Here is a 19,404-nt window from a genome sequence, read left to right as displayed (position 1 = left end):
TTACAGAATAAATTGCTGGTCCCAAGTCGTTAGACATTTCGGCTTTAGTTGCTTTCTGTTGTTTTAGAAAATTCTATTTCAATTAAAAGATAATGGTTTAGCTAAATACAAAACAAAATTCAACAAAACTTCACACAATAAAACATTGGTTACATATCTACTCATATTAGAGATCCATTTTATTTTAAAGGAAAAAGGAACAGAAAACCTATAGCATCCAGAAATTACAGATTTATTGCAATGTTTATGCTTCCAGAACATGCAGCCTTCTGACTCTGACTGCTTGAGATGAGAGATGAAAGCTGAGAGGTCTCTGGGATGACCCACACAGTCTGCTGGAGTCTGGACTTAAGGCAGAAAACTGTGACACATTTCATTTGGTTTAATGACTCCATTACTTTAGTCCACTAACACTCGTTACGTTAAAAAAAAATCATTGAAAAATAGCATCAAGTATTTTATTCCCTTGGCAGGAGGCTGTGAATTGGACAGAGTCTTTTGCTGTCATGAAGCTGTGGTTACTTTAGTGCATGTTTCAGGTATTTTAAAAGATTTTTTGTATTGGAGGAACTTTTAACAAGTCTTGAAAGTATTGCAAGGGTGGCTGCAATTGTGCAATCTTCATTCAATTTCACAATAATCTGTAGCTGAGATTCTCTCAACTAGCATTTTAGAATGGTCTTCTATCTTTTGTGCAACGCTAAAAAGACAATGGCCGAGCTTTTGTCTAGATAGTCTTTGTACATATAGAAGAAAACAAACCAACCTGAATATTGAGACTCTGAGTAGCAAGTTGCAAGGAAGGAAAACTACAGCATAGTTTTCTAAGTCAATACCCTTCCAAGGTCTTCAAAATAGCCTCTAAGATCCAAGCTTTCTGATTGTACTTAAAGGACTTTAGAATGCCATATGTAGCTTCTTTTGAAGAAATTTTATATATTTTGAAAACAGTAACTCAGAAGAATTATTACTGGAAACCTCTTTTAAATTCAAAGAATTTATCTTCATTATTTCCCACAATATCCTACATTTACACACATTTTTAAAAGAACCAACTTTTCAAATTTAAGTAAAGTAACAAAAATTAGTTCTCAGTAGTTGTCCCCCCAAATACTTTATCTCTCGACACAGTTTTTTCAAATGAAATAATAAACAAGTGATTTTGTTCAATACCGACTGATTTACATCATGAAAATCACTACTGCTCCCAGCATTAGCCTAGAGAAACTCACCAGGTTCTCTCAGAAGTCCCATAGAAGAGGTCAGATTCAGCAAAGGTAAGCCAAGATGGGAATGGAAGGGTTCCAACATTCTGTTTCCAAAACACAGAGTTACAACTTGAGTGATTCGGTATCTGTTGTTTTGTAATCGGGTCCCCAAGCCTAATATTACAGGGTTAAATGTTAGCCTCAGATGCTTGTGACAACAGTATTAGACCTGTGGCTTCCTTGGCACCCTGCAGGGTAACTAGTATTAAAATAATAATACTAAACTTTGCTGGTTCTGAGTGTGGATTAAAAGTAGGAATATCTCTTTTCTGAGCAAGTCCTACATAACAAAAAATCAGGAAAATAAGTGTAGTATCTATTTCATTGTTTCATAAGATATTTTAAATAATATAATTTTCCCAATATCACTTATAGAGATTTAAAGATATCTGTTGGATCTACAGTCAAGGGCCATTTAGACAATTTAGAAAATATAAATAAGCAAAAGGAAAGAAAAATCTTCTCTAATACTATTTCTCCGATATTTTGTTAATTATTACAAACCTAGAGTTTCTCCTGGCCTAAGAACTATTCAGAGCCTCCTGTGTGTCCTGCCTGTTTAATCCTCCCGACAAACCTCTGCCACCATGTCTACTAATCTCCTCATTTTACACCTGAAGGAACTTCAATGCACAGGGGTCATGTAGGTCAGATTATCCCAAGGAGAAATAGGTGGAGCTCTGATGTGAAATCAGGCAGTGAGGCTTCAATAATTGTAGCACATTATTTTATTCTAACATCATTTGACATGGTAGACTGTATAATACATTCCATATCTTTACAATGTTTATGTGTTTATAAATGAAAACAGACGTTCTAAGTAGTTTTGCACTTAATATTACACTATGGGCATCTTCATTAACATAGATAGATGTGTGTTTTTGTATTGGACCATTATTTCACATTGTACTGTATGGTTTGAATATACTAATGGTTTGTCAGCTTCAAATGAATATTTGGGGTGCTCACATTTTTTCGCTATTTTTAAAAACTCTCAAAAAACTTTTGAGCATTCTCATTTGTGTACCTGCTCAATTACCTGCTTGGTATAAATGCCTAGAGATGGCATTGCAATCTGGGTGATATACAAGTTTTACAGAGTTATACAAGTTTAAAATGTTTTAATAGGAAAAAAAATAACATATATGGGGAAAAGGCTATTACCATCCTGATTAGTGCTTGATATCAGATAGGGTATAGGCGCTAACTAAAGAGTAAATAAGTTGTAAGATGAACCCATCCCATTTCTATTATGCATATGACATATCCATGGATTTGGTCAAGGACTTGAGTAATTTCTTTTGAAATTTTAGAATTCATTTATATCCTACTAAAGATAAGGTAAAATGCATTCATTAGACAGTTTGCTTTACTTTCTAGCATGTGGACCAAGGCTAAATACTGTTTAATCTCCAAATTAGGACAAATATGTTTTTCAACCATCCTCTACAAATGAATAATTATGACAAAAATTTACAATTGGCCCTTTTAGCAAAACATTTGAAAACCATCAAGCAAGGATTCCGAGCTGTTTCAATACAGCTGTTGGATGTTAGAATGCATGCCAACACTTCAGCATGAGGTGAGAGGAAGAGGAGAGCGGGAGGAAAGCCGTGCAGAACTTCCTTTTGGTTCCAAGCATAGATTCTCCAATACAAGATAAGAAGCTCATTGATGTCAAAACTAGAGGACCACGTCCACTCTCACTTGCCTGAAATACAGAAGTGTGTTGACAGAAATGCACTGAATTGGAAAGCATGGCAGTTGCATTTCTGTCAACTAACACCAAAAATCAGCACTAAAAAATAAGTAGGTCAGTGAATTTTTTTCCATGATTGGAAAGTAACATTTAGAATGTATCCACATCCACCATCGCTGTCCTAAATTCAGGATTCTTACACATGACAACGTTAATTTAAAATTTAAGGATATAGTAAAGAACCTCATATTCTTAAGCTTAAATGTGAAAATATGAAAGCATTCCATTTTGTTTGCTCTTTGCATGCCCAAAATAGAAAAATGTAGGCAAAGATAAACATCATAATTTATGAAATTCTTTCATATTCCTTATTTTTGGCAACTTTTTTCTTTTCTTCAGTAAATATTTTTATAATATACTTAAACATGCTGTTTGTCATCTTACCCACAGATTCTTCCCAAGGCACTTTGAAAGGAAATCCAGGAGAGCAATGACTCTCCCGTAAGCCTCTGTGTGACCTGGCAGAAGCCCTCCCAGACTCTAATCTGAAAGCCTGTTGGCCGTCCTCTACCTGACTGCCTGGCTGACAGCCTGGCTGGGCTTCTGTCTTCTTTTTGTTGCCTATGGCCTCTTCTTCTCTGCATTATATTGAGAGCCAGATTTCAATAAAAGCTCAACCTGGTGCCTTTTTTTAAATCGACTAAAACACAGGTTTTTAAAGAACCTGAATCACCATATCTCCAAACACTTGCTTATCTTTCCCATCACATTCCAACATTAACAAAATGAAGATTAACTGCTTAAGGTAGGAACAAACTACCACAATAACTAGCTATAAATAAAGACAAGGCAGCCGGAGTGGATTGAAGCTCGTGCTTCAGGCACCCCAGTCTGTCACTGGGGTGCACGGACCAGCTCTTAACTTCCAACAAGGTTGATCTTCCACATTAAACAGGACATGTTTTCATTAAATATTGGAGCTAGGTGTATTAGGAGACCTTTAGCTCTCACCAGTTCTAGAAGAAAAAAAGTCCCTGAGATACAGTTAACCCTACCGAGAAAAACAACATAATAAAAGACATTATTTCTGCTCAGGTTTCTCATTAACAAGTGGCCAACTTGTTCCTAAGTCGCCATTTGTGTTCTTTGGCTTACAGGCTTCATATAAGTAAAGTAAGAAGAGGTTTAAATGAACTCAGTCAACTTCTCTGGTCACTAAAAGCTCGCTGGATAGTCTACACTCTTTAACTGCTTCATCAAGTAGCCTCTCCACAGCCATGACTTAGTTTAGCTAACCTGTGTCTTCAGTTAAATTGGCCAAATATAGAAAGAGGAAAAATGTAATTAATCTTCCCCTATTGTAAATAAAACCAGTTTTTCCCCTGAAGCTGGGTACACTTTCCACTTGTTCAAATCTGAGGCTTGTAATAAATTTAATCAAAGAAAAGGGTTACACCAGACAAGGGTCTTCTAGTGTGAAGTACAATTTGGAAACAGATTTTGGAAGTCACGATATTCTTTAAAGCAAAATAATATCTCCTCCAATTTCTATTATTTGTGCATTGTGTCAATTACTGAAATTTTCTTTACATACTGTGTTAATGAATTGCTGTAAAATAAGCCATGAAAAAGTCGTTTTAACAAAGGAGTATTCTACAATATTCTACAAGTTCTAAAAAAAATAAGGGTTATTGGAGGTTTTATCTGAAGCCTTACAGTCTACCCTCATGCACACCCTTGTAAAGTTATCTGAAAGATGGTATGATCCTGTAGAACAATCCAGAAGCGTAGCTGAGCTATCTCTAGACACTGGAGAGCAGAAGCAATGTTCCAAATCTTTGCATTCTAACCATGTTCTGTGGAATCATTCTCACCTTCTGTTAGAGAAAGACTAACCTTTAATTATTAGATTTTAAAGGGAAAATCATAACTTATTCTGCTCCATAATTGCTGCAAAGGAGTTATTAAAATTCCAAACTTATGTAATATTATCATAAAATATGGCATTTTTCTCAAGAAAGACACAAATTGGATTTGAGCTTATGCACTGTAAAACCCAGATGGTTTGCTTAGCTACTCAGACATCCTCCAGTTCAAAAGTTAATTGAACTGAAAGCTAAAATTTTGATAATTGATATGCTTTGAGATTAGAGCAGAAAGATAAATTGGCCTTATGCATGGAGTGTTAATGGGCCTGAGGAACCACTGCAGTTGTTGAGAGAATATTGGCAAAGAAGAAGAAAATCTCTCAATTTCCTTCAATCTCTCTCTCCTCTCTCTCTCTCTCTCTCTCTCTCTCTCTCTCTCTCTTTCTCTCTCTCTCGTGTGCATGTAAGTGTCTATATTTCCCAGGTTAAATAATTCCACATTACCTGGATTTTCTGAGGTTCAGTTGCTTTTCTTTCTCCATTTTCTTACTCACAGATTCAATATCGGTCATTATTTTACTCAGTTTAACTTTTTCTGAAATTAACAAAAAAAAACCCACTTTGATTGTACACTACTACAATTTCCAAATTCTAAACAAATTTTTCAAATTTAATTACAAATTACAGACTTTTTAAAAAGGAGACATCATATTCTTTAAAAAAAATTACTAACATAAAGCTTCTCATAAAATACATTTGAGTAGCTTTTGATGGCCACCATGTTACTCTGATCTTTTATAATTACCAAAATTTAGGGCCAAAAAGTAAACCATAAATGAAAAACATATATCAAAAAAGAACATCCCAGAAAAATGCCTGCAGTAACATAGCACATGCCCGTGAATATAAAGGATATCTGTGCATATCACCATTATTACCTTTATTATCATAAAGATTAGTTTATATGGGAGGTTCTGCTGTGAAAATAAGTTAGCAAGTCATTAGTTAATGAAAACAAGTCTCCTTATTGAAAAGAGTTGGACTAAAGACAAGGACACTAAATCAGGTGTGTCCAGCACTTTTTGTCTCCCAGCTCGGATTTGCCAAAAGATACAGAGGCATGTGGTGCATACAGTAGAAAGCCTGTTCTTTAGGAAAAGTTACACCTAGCTGAAATCTTACTGTCCAAACAGAATGAAACACACTGGACCGAACTTTGTAGTTCAATGTGACACAGAATAGTAAGAGTGAGGAGAAACTGAAAACAGTGTTGTCAAGAGTACTGAGTGGTTAGAATTCACCTAGGAATTGCCTGGTGTGAGCCTCAGAATAGTGATTGTTTTTAGTGATTTTTGCAAAGTACTGTGTCTATTCTTGAAGAGAGGCAGCAGTCTCCAGAATTATTGGGCAGAGCCTGTGTAAGTTCTAAAGTGAAAGTCCTCTACAATATATTTTCTTTAATAAATGTATGTATTATTTTACATCCAGGCAGCAATTTCCCCTCCCTCTTCTCCTCCCAGTCCCTCCCCACACCTCCCCATTTTCCCATCCCCCCCAATCCACTCCTCCTCAGTTTCTGTTTAGAAATGGGGCAGGTTTCCCAAGAGTATCAACAAAACAAGACATATTAAGTTGCTGTAAGACTAAGTACCACTCCATGTACTAAAGCTGGGGCAAAACAACACAGTAGGGTCTCAAAAGCCAGTAAAAGAGTCAGAGACAGCTAGGGGAGTCAAGGGCACCACAAGAAAACACAGAATCAACTAACCTGGGCTCATAAAGGGTGCACCGAGACTCAACCCACAAGCAGGGAGCCTGCATGGAACTGATCTAGGCTGAATCAACTAACCTGGCACATAAGGGGTGCACAAGACTCAACCCACAACCAGGGAGCCTGCACGGGACTGATCTAGGCAAAATACACTCTGTGTATATATTCCAGTTGCATGGCAGTATCTTTTAACTCGATTCTGTAAGTAAGACTGCTTCCAAACTAAAAACACAAGCTGTTTACTCCTAAATTTCAGTAAATATTACAGAAGAGCCCGATGGCAATTAAAGCATGCAGATCGGCAAGAGTTTGTGATTGACTCTGTCATAAGATGGCCAATGGGCATCCCGGCCTCTTCAGGCAGGTCACAGCACTCTGAGTTTATAAACATCTCTTTACATAAAATCTTGCCTTTAAAACAATGTTACAAGACTTTACGCTTTCGGTTTTATAGCATGAATAATCTGATTGAAATAATTAGAAGAAAAGAAACAGGGAGGCTAGAAATGAAAATGGAGGAATAGTGAGAACCATTTGGAAAGTTAAAACAAAAGCAGGAATAAGGCACATAGGACATAAAAAAGCCAATAAGATTGCCCTGCTCCCTTCAAAGGTTAGCTGGAATCATTCAGTCACCTGAAATCAGATCCCTACACAGTCAGTGTTTGTCATTCAGATTTTCTTTCACCTGTCTTTCAAGACCGCATTTCACACTGAGCACTCTTAGCCATTGGTTAGATTTCCCCACACACTCTTTCTCTTCCTGATGACTTTCTAACCCTCCACTTCAGTGATTTGGTCCAAGTTCTGTGGCTATATTTATTGCCTAGGTGTATTTGGCTCATAGGTTTATTTATCTTGTATATACAATTCTTAAATTCCTATTTTGAGTAAATAGCTATCTTCATTTCAATCAGCATGGCCCTCTCAGAACTAACAATAGTACTGTACACTGGGAAAGCATCTCAAATATCTTCCCTTTCAATCCCCTCCCTTACGCAGTCATTCATTAAATACTGTCCACCCTTTCTCACTACATATTGCTGGCTACAGGTCCTTACCATGCACTGTCTGGAACTGTAAGAGCTTCCTCAATTGGGTTCCCATCCAAAACCATGACACCTTCTAACCTACCCTTTATACCTTCTATAACGTTCCTTTCTAAGTTCTGGAATTCTAAATTATCTCTGTGTTGTTTCCTAATATAATTTCACAGTAATTAGAGAACAGATTTTGTATAATTCTAGATCACTGAAATGCACTGAAAAATGTCTTTTTAAGTAAGATTTAAGTATCTACTGGTATCTCTTGCCTAAATCATTTACTAGTAACATTGTGCTATAATTCTATTATGCAATCATTTATAAACTGGCTTTCTCAGTAAGGAGAAAGTCATCCTTCTTCTTTCCTCTCATTTTGAGTATTACTATGGGCATATTAATTCATTTTTGCTATTTGCATCACTATTTTTCCTATATTCACAATACCAAAATTGACAGATCAGAGCCAAACCAGCTCCCATCTCAGGCTGCAGATCATCTGAGGTTTCTCACTGCTTCCTGCTTGTTGTCCCAGCACAATTTCATCTTCACCTTGTTTTTCCCTGCTTCAGACATGGAATCAGGTATCCACGAAGCTGTGGCCATTGACTCTTCTAGTATATTTTTATCCCATTCTCCAGTTACTTTCCTAGCTAGAAAAGGCTGCATCTTACCTCTATTATAACAACTAAATAGGGTCTCCAGGATTCCATCTTTCACATTTCTTCCCTACCTCTGTGCTCCATTTTATATATTTCCTAAGATATGCTTTCTAGTTTACTAATTCTATTTTCAATAATATCTTTCTTAAACTCCAACAGGTTTCTGCGGTTCTTCATCAGATCTTCTCAGCTACATCAATAGTCTCTAGCTCACTCATATGTTCATGCTTTCTTTTTTGAGACAATGTTTCTCTATGTGCCCTTGGTGTCCTGAAACTCACTCTATAGACCAGGCAAACTTCAACTCAGAGAGTTGCCTCTGCCTCCCAAGTGGTGGGATTAAAGGTCTGTGCCACCACCACCTGGGAATACATTGTTTATTTTTATTTTTTATATACATTGATCTCAGTTATTTCTATCGTTTACCTGATAGTTTATATACATGTGGTTTTTGTGAATCAGGAGCGCTAACTCAATCTCACTTTTTATGGCTTACTTCCTTATGAATTCTCATTTCTCACATTGTAAACTTATATGCTATACAAATAGACTATTTACAACAAATATTCCCTAAGAATGAGAATTATTTGCATATTTTGTAAAAATTTAAGTATATGTGCTGGATGCAAGATGCAATTCAGATGTACCTCTGTAAATGTATCTGTGTTTACATCCTGCAGGAAGCTAATAGCATTTTCAACCATGATAACTAATTTCTCACATTAGAGATTTTTAAGACATTGTTAATATGAATTCTAGTTCAATCCTAAGTAAAGTTATTTGTGCCTATGAATTCTAGAATTTTCTGTCTCTCTAGGAGTTAAGACTAAAGTAATAGCTTCTTTTTTATTTTCTCCAAGCAAGTTTGTGCATATGTGTGTGCGTTGTTGTTGTTGTTGTTGTTGCTGCTGCTGCTGCTGCTGCTGCTGTTTGGTCTCTTTTTTGTTTTGTTTCTGATTTGGTCATTTACCAATGTTATCCCCTTACAGAAGTAAGAGATCAGCTTTAGGAAGTCTCTCAGTTAACCAACCAGTCTACATTGGAAAAGGATTTTTTCTGTACATTGTTCTCTCAAAGCTCAATGAAACTGGGAGCTAAAGGCCAGCAGACACATGCAGGACTTCACCAAACTGCATATGCTGACCCTGCCTTAAGGATTTTCTGTGTCTGCTCTGTTTTCTCCACTTGGATTTTCGGGGGCACTGTAAAAATGTGTTAAATAAAGAAGTGTGTGGGATGTTTTCTCCTTTTGTTAGTCACTCACATTTCAAGATGCCACTAACAGCATGCAACCTGATCTCCAGAATAACTTGCAGCATTCATTAGCTGCTTTTTGATGGTATTGACTGGGAATTCTTTACCTTGAACTATCTGCACATCTTATTTTAAAATTTAGCTCATTTGTTAAACACTTACTGTAAGAATCAATAAATAAAATATTCAAAACTGTATTCAGTTATGTTGTCTTCCTATTATTTATGTCTGCCAATGACATAGATTAACTGTCTTCATTTTCCCCAATATTCTAGCTACCACATACATTCATACTTCAACCTCCTTTTAAGGGAAAAAGACTCATTTCTTCCAAGACCTTTGTAGAGAATATTTATTCTCCTTCATCCTCCTAAAAAGGAGCTCCCATTTATACTGTAAAAACAGCTTAAAGATGTAACTGAATCAATGTGCTGGGACTTAGTTTTCTCAACTCAGTTTAGAAGATTTAGGACTAGGAAGAAATGACTGACACTGTACTCTCTGTCTGAAGTGCCACCTTTCAAGACATCATCACTGAGGAGATATCACACGATCAAGATGAGGGAATGACAAAAATTTTGAAGTCTCTTCTCTTCAGAGAATCTTTTTAAAAAATGTTTCATATTAGTTGAATCAGATATTTTGTGTGAAAACTGAGACCTTATAAACAGACTATAAAATAGTCCTTCATGTTCCTTTCTTTTCAAGACCCTCTATTTAAATTGTATTCCATTTTATATGAAATAATTATAATAAAATTTAGAACTTAAAAATGTTACAAATTTTATAGACAGATTCATTAGTCAAGAATGACAGATTGCAATTTGCTGACATTTTACATCCTAGTGTGTGGGCTGGGTGGATGTCACATGATTTTCTACTGCTGGAATTTCCAGCACATGTGTGTTATTCAGAATGCCAATTCCCCACTAGATTGTGAACTCTGTGGTGGTTTCTTGAGGACAGGGACTGCATTCATACACTCTGGTTATTCTGTCAACATAGCTGCTGAGTGACTACACTGGACAGGGACTGCATTCTTACACTCTGGTTACTCTGTCAGTACTCAACATAGCTGCTGAGTGACTACACTATGGCAGGTAGTCTGGTAGGTACTAAGAAGACAGAACCTTAGGTTTATAACTCCTTTGCTCTGGCCAATGACATTAGTCACATGTAATTGGACAATTGCAACTGAAATGCTAGGAAACTATTTTCATTGTCTCATGAACACAAGATTGAGAATGAAATGTATTCTTTAACTGTGTAATTGAGATAGCAAGTATCCTCTAGTGAGAGAGCTGCATCTTTACCAAGCATGTGTCACAGACAAAAGCTTAATAACTTTCCAGAGGAAATAAGCATAAACTGATCTTCCCAGGACTACTCTCTCCAACAACAACAAATATGGCTACAGTTCAGTTACCCAAATCTGAGCTTCTGCTCTCATGTACTGAGGTCACCTGGTGAAAAAGCCCATGGTGTGCACGCCTGGTACCCAGTCCCTGATATCTGCCTTCATTTAAATTAAGAAAGGAGTAGAAACTGGGCCATGGTGGTGCACGCCTTTAATCCCAGCATTCAGGAGGCAGAGGCAAGCAGATCTCTGTGAGTTTGAGAACAACCTGGTCTACAAGAGATAGTTTCAGGACAGGCTTCAAAGCTACAGAGAAACCCTGTCTTAAAAAAAAAAGGAGTAAAGAAAATTGTTATCCTTAAGTATCATGTTTTCATATATCATTATCATTGTTTTCAGAGGAAGGAATTCCAGCATCTGCATTAAAGATGCTTAAATTATTGACAAGTCATGGAAGTCAAAGACTCAGATTTAAAGGTACCTTCCCATATATTTATCTTCCTTCCAAGATATTTATCTACCTCCCACACATAATAGACATGGGCCCCTTTACTACATCTCCTGCTGTAAACTATATTTGCTTATGTATATAAATCACTGGCTCTTCCCGCTCCCTAGTACATTCTGTTGAAGAGAAACAAATGTACCAAACACCCTAATTTCCAAGATTCATAATTCAGAGTTCTTCTCATATGCTATTGACTCCAGTGCTTGTGTAAGATCCACCCTGATTCAGCACCCAAAGGAGGATGGAAGCCTGAAGAAACTGATAGGGCATCTCTCAATAATTGAAGTCTTCTCAAATCCAAAAACATTATGTTTCTGTTAGGAATAGATAAGACAGACATACCCGCATCTACACACATCAGCAAATCGTGTCTTCGCAGATGGCACGCACAAATGTGAAGAGAGTGTCTGCATAGCATTTCAATAACCTGCTCTTCCTGACTCTGCCTCTAGTTTAAACATATTTTAATTCTGTCTTCTCTGGCCACTCCTAAATTCTCATTTTTTCTATAGCTCAAGTTAAGTTCTGTCAGGACACCTTCCATGCCTGTCTCCCACTGTGGAAGGAATCCATCTTCCATACCTGTGATAGTTTGAATGAGAATTGGTCCCATAAGCTGACATATTTGAATGCTTAGTCAATAGGGAATTTGAGAGGTTTGGAAAAACTAGGATGTGTGGCTCTGTTGGAGGTGTGTGTCACTGGGGTAATCTTTGAAGTTTCAGAAGCCCATACCAGACCAAGCCTCTCTATCCTGGCCGATTATAGATCAGGATATAGCTCTCAACTGCTTCTCCAGCAAGCATGACTGCCTGCTGCCATGTTCCTCACCATTATGACAATAGACCAAGCCTCTGAAGCAGTAAGGAAACTCCCAATTAAATATTTTCTTTTATATAAACTGCCTTGGTCCCAGTATCTCTTCCCAGTGATGGAACAGTGACCAGGACAGTACATTCTGTATGACAGTGAAACAACACAGCATGGGTCTCCTAACTCACTGATACACTGGTCCCTGTGGTACCTACTCCTTTGTTGTGAACATTCTCAGGATAAAGTGTTTGAAAACTCATTAAATGCACCAAGAAAATGGCATGCAATGTATTTAGGTAAGAAACCTTAGCATTGAAGTCAAGAGCTAAAATCTGTTGCTTGATCACCAACTTTGAAAGCCATTTGCCCTGAAAATAGTACCCTGATTTTCAGCCTTCATATTCTGAAAATGAATAGCTGGTATATCTGAGCAATGCAAATTAGACAGCGGTTTGTGGAATGACTCATAACTAAGCACACAGAAATCAGAGGCCTACTGTGGTTTTGTCACTTTTGCTTTCTGCTGATTTAGAAAATAAATTTGGCAGACCCTGTTTCATCGGCAACACTCCTATATATTTGCTAAGGACATCACTGTGGTTACTCTGCAGGGATTCATATTTCTTTACCATAATGTTTAAACTTGAAAAATAGGACACTTATTCATAATTCTAAATTGCTCTTAATATATCTTCCCAGTTGAAATATATACAATTAAGTCTCTAAAGCAGAAAAATAGAGAAACACTAATATAAGCCCACATTTAAGTTTAAAAAGTCAGGGGAAGATGTCCCATTGAAATCCTCAAACAGCCCAGGCTGTTGCCAAGATGAACAACATGGCCCTATTGATGAAGACAACACCTACATACCAGTACCGACATAGAGTCTTCACCTCTACATTCCAGCATCTTTGGTACAGGAAGGTAATATGCACACTACCAAAGAGAAACACCAACCCAGTTACAAATCCTTGATTTACAATGGGGTCCTGCTTGCAAAAGAATCTAGTGCAAAGGTGACACAAAACTTAAGACTACACGAGATGGGACCAATACCCAACACCGCATGGGTGACCATAAACAGGAACTAGACAGACTGTGATAAAACCAAATACTGCTATTCTAAAATAGAAATGCAGCCTTAAAATGACTCCTAACAACTGTTGTACTCATAGATCAGTGCCTTGCTCAGCCATTACCAGAGAAACCTCCTTCTGCAGTAGATGGGAGCAAATGCAGAGACCCACAGTCAAACATTATGCAGAGTGTAAGAAACCTTGGAACACTTGGTCCTAGGTGATATGTCTTTATCAAATAACTCCTCTCAGAGGTCAGGGAATCCTTTGGAAGAGGAGGCAGAAAAAGTGTAAGAGGCAGAGGAGGTGGAAGACACCAAGAAAACAAGGCCTTCTAAATCAATATAATCAAAGCTCATATGAACTCACAGAGACTGAAGAAGGATGCATTGGACCTCCATGGATCTGCACCAGGTCCTCTGGGTACATACTATAGCTATGAGTTTAGTGTTTTCATGGAATTTTTAGTGTGCGACTCATGGGTCACTAACTGTGGTTGCCTTCTCTTGGGTTCTTTCCTTTCTGTTTCTTTTGTCCAATTTTGATGTGATAGTTTTGCTTTGTCTTGTTATTTTTTATTTTATTATTATCCCTTACAAATCTTTTTGTTATCTTTTGAAAAATGGAAAGGGAATGGATCTGAATGAGAATGAAGGTTAGGAGAACTGGGAGGAAAAGAAGGAAGTCAGCCATAATCGGAAAATATTATGTGAGAAAAAAACTGTTTCAATAAAGAAAAAATGCTTTAAAAAAAACTTAAAAAGCAAAGTGAAGAAACTAGGGAGGAGGGATGGATTTCCCTAGGAAGGCAAAAGAAAATAGAGTTACGGATGGACAACAGACAAGGGAGCACACTGGAATGGGAGGATCAAACAGGGAATGGGAGGGAATACAGAGAGGAACCATTAAAACCAAGAGCTATTTGGGGATCCTAAGGAAACCTAATACAGTAGAAGCTTCCTAAAATATATACATATATGAAGGTAATATAAATGAAGTTCTGAATAATGGAAAAGGTAGAGCCCCGAGTGGAAAGCTCTCACCACCAAATGAAGCTTCTAGTACCAATAATGAGCTACATCTAATCAAGTTCTTATCCAAAAGGGTCCTATGGGAACCCCAAAGAGTCCTGGCTATTTCCAAGGCTACAAAGACAGTAGGCCTTATTGCTGAAGACAACAGTTACATAGCTCATTGAACATAGAGAAGTTGAGCTAGAGCCTTCACCCCTATGATCTAGTTCATGGTACTGAAAGGTAGTCTGCATGCTACCAAAGGAGAAAAGTAGGCATCCACCTAGATTGAAACCCTTCAGTCTACAAAAGTGACATGCCTGCAAAGTCACTTTATATAGTAGTGGCACAAAATCTGCGGGAGTAACCAACCAAGATCTGATCTGACTTAAGGCCCACTCAGTGAGATGGAGTCCATATCCAACACTGCTTGGGTGGCCAAGAATCTGAGATTAGTAAACCGTGGGCCTGAAACAAAACAAAATACTGTTATTCTACTGAAATAATGTAGTCATAAAAATGACTCCTAACAACATTCTGCTATATTCATATATCCATGCCTTGCTCATTCACCATCAGAGAAGCTTCATCCTGTAACAGATAGGAGTAAATACAGAGACCCAAAGCTAGGCAAAATTTAGAGAGTGACAGACTCTGCAACTCTCAACCTTAAACGAGATGTCTCCATCAAATCCTTCCCTGCAGAACAGGAAATAGGAGGAGTATAAGAGGCAGAGGTCTAGAAGGCCAGTGAAACAAGGCTTTCTAGATACAACAGAATTGGGTCCATATAAAGTCACAGCAACTGAGGCAGCACACACAGGCCTGCATGGGTCCACACCAGATGAGTCTTAGAAGGAAGAAAAAGTGGACACATGCTCACATCCCTAACCAGGAAAAGATCCTTAGTTGATAGCACTTGCAGATGAATGTTTCAACTCCTTCTCTCCAAGGGAGTCTCACTGGGGAAAGAAGCCAGTCTAAAGGGTAGGGCCCATGACCAGCAGTAGAAGGCCAACACAAGACAGTCTAAACAGAACCTTTGGAGGTTCTTTGTCTCATGAGATCAAGTTGGAGGAATTTTGTTGCTTTTTGTTGTTGTTTGTCTGTTGTTTCTTGGTTTTAGTTTTGGTTTTTAACCTTACAGATTATTTGCATATATATATATATATATATATATATATATATATATATATATATATATATGTTTCTGTGTGTGCAAACATCTATTTGAGTTTCCTTGCCTCTTTTTGGTTTGTTGTCATATTCTGATTTGTTTGTTTTTGATTTATCTTATTTTATTATTATAACTTAGATGCCTGTTTGCTTTCTAAGGAGACACAGAAAGGTGTAGATCTGGATGGGAGGGGGTGGGGATCCACTGGGAGGAGTGGTGGAAAGGAAAACCATAATCAGATTATATGGTATGAAAAAAAACTATTTTCAGTAAAAGAAAAAATAAATAATAATTAAAAGGTCAAATAATTTATTCTACCCATGTTGGAATAGTGTATGGAAAACCAAACTGAGAAAAGAGGAAACATCTGTCATGGGTGGCAGATTGTTAATGTGACAACCAGATCTAGTTACACTCATGTCGGTCGGTGAAGAAAATGAAGGCATCTGTGGACAATTCAAGGGACCACCACCTTTCATCGTAACTACTTAGTAACCTGACATAGGAAGAAACTATTTATTTATAATCTTGTTCCCCACAGCAGGTATTCAGAGGGGGAAAGGCAGGACTGTTAAACATGGAAATGTTTAATTTTAAGGGATTGGGGAAGAGTTTGCAAACTCAGGCTGTTTTGACTTCATGTCTGTAGCACTCATTATGACGCGTCCTGCAATGGTGTTGCTGCTTCTCTTGCATGCACACATTGGATTGCTGTGCGATGCTGTGCGATGTGCTTCACACACACATGCTGGAACCCCCATTTCATACTTCACAGTTTCAGTGTCACTTTGAGGTTTGAAATGTTTCACAGTTATTTGCTATATATGGGTGCCAAAATTTAAAAAAAAAAAAAAGCCAGGCTATATTACCAAAAAGGATACTGCAAGATTAGAAGATAGTCAGATGGGAATTTCTGTCTCATTAACATTCAGAACTTTGTCAAGAATCAATTCAATTTTATCAAAATCTGATTTATGTTTTACAGATGCATTGGTGCATCTTAACACATATAGTTTCTATAAAGTTAAATATAAGTTTTTATCCCTGTAGATAAGAGTCTATAATTAAAAGAAACTAGAATGTCATAATCCCTTTCTATCCTTACAACTTACCCATATGCTCTTGCACAACAAAGTCCAAAGCCCAATTAGCCACCTACTTGGATCCGGTATAAACATTGGATTTCTATGTACATATTTCCATGACTGTTACAGTGTAATGTGCTAAAGTAAATTTATTTAAACATGGAGTAACATACATCTATAAGCTAACATTCATTAAAACCAATATTTTTACCAACACTTGCAAATAGCAGACATTTTTCATGAGTTTTAGTAAGATGACCGCACTCTCTCTGTGTACCCTGCACTTTGCACAACAGAGCTTTCCTACAGCAATTTGGCACCTAACCACCTAAATATTACATGTCCTTTCCACTCACTACCATTCTGTCCAACTGTCAGACACCAAAGAAGAAAACAAAAATCAAAAAAAAGGGTAAGTATAAACATGTGAGGGCTCCAGAAAAGGACAGTTTTCATATAAAAGACACACCTAGAATAAACACCTCATGCAAAACAAGCACTTACTACAAATTTCACCCTCTTCCTTACTTTCCAACTTCATGCCATCACAAGTTCAAATCTGGTTGTTTCATGACAAATGGAAAAATGAAAGGTTTCAGGAAGTGCGCTGGAACAACAGAAAGGGGCCAAGCAAGCACAGGTACAAATCAAGTAGTGGCATTGTCCAGCAAGCTCTGGGTAAGATTTTCCCTCTGACAGCTTAGAGCAACTTCTCCTTCACAGTAGAAGGAACACATACTTACAGTACTCCAGTATGTGAACAATGACAATTTGTTACTAGATAGTAAAAGAACGTGTTTTCCACCAGAGGCATCTAGCACTTAAAGAAACACTTACTGAAGCATTAAGTTAACCAGCTGGCAACATTAGTAAAGGTTCACAGGGTCTCTGCTACTTTCACATATATCTCAAAATGAATTCAAAGTCATTCCAAAAGGCCCATGTGGAGACAGGACCATCCTGACCCAAAATGAACCTAAGAAAATCCAGTCAAGACAGAATGCTGGCATGGCATGCTGTGTTCTCTATCTAATCTAAATTGTAACTTGCTAAGATCATACCAAAAAGGAAACATGGTCTCTATTACATTTTCCATTTGCAATTTTGTCGTTAAGAGCATACATAATTAAGTGCTTAGCAGCAACAGAGAAATCATTCAATTTATTTATTGTAATGAAAGTAGTACATGACTATAAAGCACTAATGCAACACTATCAAGAATGGTCTGATTTAATTTGCCTACTTATATGAGACAGTCTGACTCAGATTTACAGCAGTCCCTAAGGGCCTAAATTGTATCAAACAACCTCATAAAGTTAACAGAAATTCTTCAAAATAAGTTCACATTAAAATCAACACATTCACAGGGGCATATTTAGGAGTCAGCTGGATAGGACAGGGTAGAAGAATAGATCAAAACAAGCACAAGTCGATGAGTGTTATAACATCTAAAAAACAGAAGAGAAGTATGATATACAACTGGGGCTGCCAACAAAATCAAGTAAATATATAAAATATTTACATAACAAAAATTTTTAAATAGTTCTGAATATATTTGTGAAGGCCAAATAGAAAATGATTTCTGTTAAAGGGGAAACTGGACTAATGATCAGTTCTAGAGTAACAGAAAGTTTCCAGAAACATTAGACTAGGAAGACGGTTCACAAGGCATTCTTAGAGCCCTTTCTGTATGACAACACTCGACTTCATACGCCTTCTCTGTCCTCACAATGCCTTTCTCTTATAGCAGAGAAAAAAATTCAAAAAGCTAGAGTAGAAGTTTCTGCTTTAACAAAAGCTATTTTGTATAGTGTCATCACTACATAAAAGCTTGAACAGGTGGCATGCACATACTAGTTAGATAAACATTATATTCATATTTTACCCTATTAATGAATCTCACACATTTTGAAATGAGCCCAAAATACACACTATAGTCAGAAGCTACAGTAAAAATACAAATAAAGGCTATATATTCAATCATGTACCATCTTGCTCAACCCTCAGAATAAGCACCTGCAGTTGTGACCAATGAGCCGGAACCTGGGTTAGCTATTGTTTGGAAGTACCCCACAAAATTCCACGTTAAACCACTTGACCTGAGCCCATGGTAGGACAGTATTTCTATGTATGACTTGAGGTGACTTCAAGAAAAGATTGCCATTTGAATGAGTAGCCTGAGAAACGTCATCACTTAGAAGTGGAATGTTACATCTCTTCTTAGTCTTTTGGCTGAGATCATTATGTAGAAATCTACCCCAAAGTTCCATATGTTAAAAGACAAAGCACCATCCTATGGTACTTTTCAGAAGTGGCAGAAGCTTAGAGGGGGAGGAGGGCATTGTAGAAAAGTGAGGTTTCTGGGGACACATCCTGAAAGGGGATTTGGGATGGTAGTCTCTTTCTCACTTTGACTTCCAGGCACCATGAGGTAAGCAGGCCTCCTTTCTGCATGCTCCCACTACCAAAATGTACTGCCATCAACTGGACCAAGTTCCCAAGCCTTCCTTTTCAAGTGCATTCTGTGGGACAATATTTTACAGGTCACATACTTTTGCATTGTATCAACAGCCAGCCTCTCAAGTCACAATAGCAACAGAGACGTCTTCAGATGACTGTCCCTGGAGCTCAGGATATGCTGCTCCTTTCTTTGTGATTATGTAGATCGCCTGAGAAGAGGTGTGAGTTCCAAGCTAGTGACAGAGCTGCAGATGCGACTCTAGTCCTGCTACCCTGGAAACGGAAGACTAATGAACTTCCTCCTCAGTTTACCTTGGGTGATAAAATGTGTTTGGATAATAAACACGGGTGA

General features: G+C 37.5%; 1 protein-coding gene across 2 annotated transcripts in view; it reads right to left on the bottom strand.

Moving 5' to 3' along the window:
- The window catches only part of Iqcm (IQ motif containing M), a 526,054-nt gene that overhangs the window by 371,941 nt on the left and 134,709 nt on the right, over positions 1 to 19,404 (bottom strand). For both annotated transcript variants that reach the window (XM_048438238.3, XM_087900344.1), the window contains exons 6-7: positions 5,340 to 5,430; positions 1,233 to 1,312 (exon numbers count right to left, since the gene is read on the bottom strand). In XM_048438238.3, the coding sequence (XP_048294195.3) occupies positions 1,233 to 1,312; positions 5,340 to 5,430 (171 nt within the window). The remainder of the gene's footprint in view (positions 1 to 1,232; positions 1,313 to 5,339; positions 5,431 to 19,404) is intronic.

This window comes from Myodes glareolus, chromosome 22 (assembly GCF_982192425.1).
Source record: "Myodes glareolus chromosome 22, mMyoGla1.1, whole genome shotgun sequence".
NCBI lineage: Eukaryota > Metazoa > Chordata > Mammalia > Rodentia > Cricetidae > Myodes > Myodes glareolus.
The sequence above is the reverse complement of the archived record's forward strand: the minus strand, read 5'-3'. Positions and strand labels throughout refer to the sequence as shown.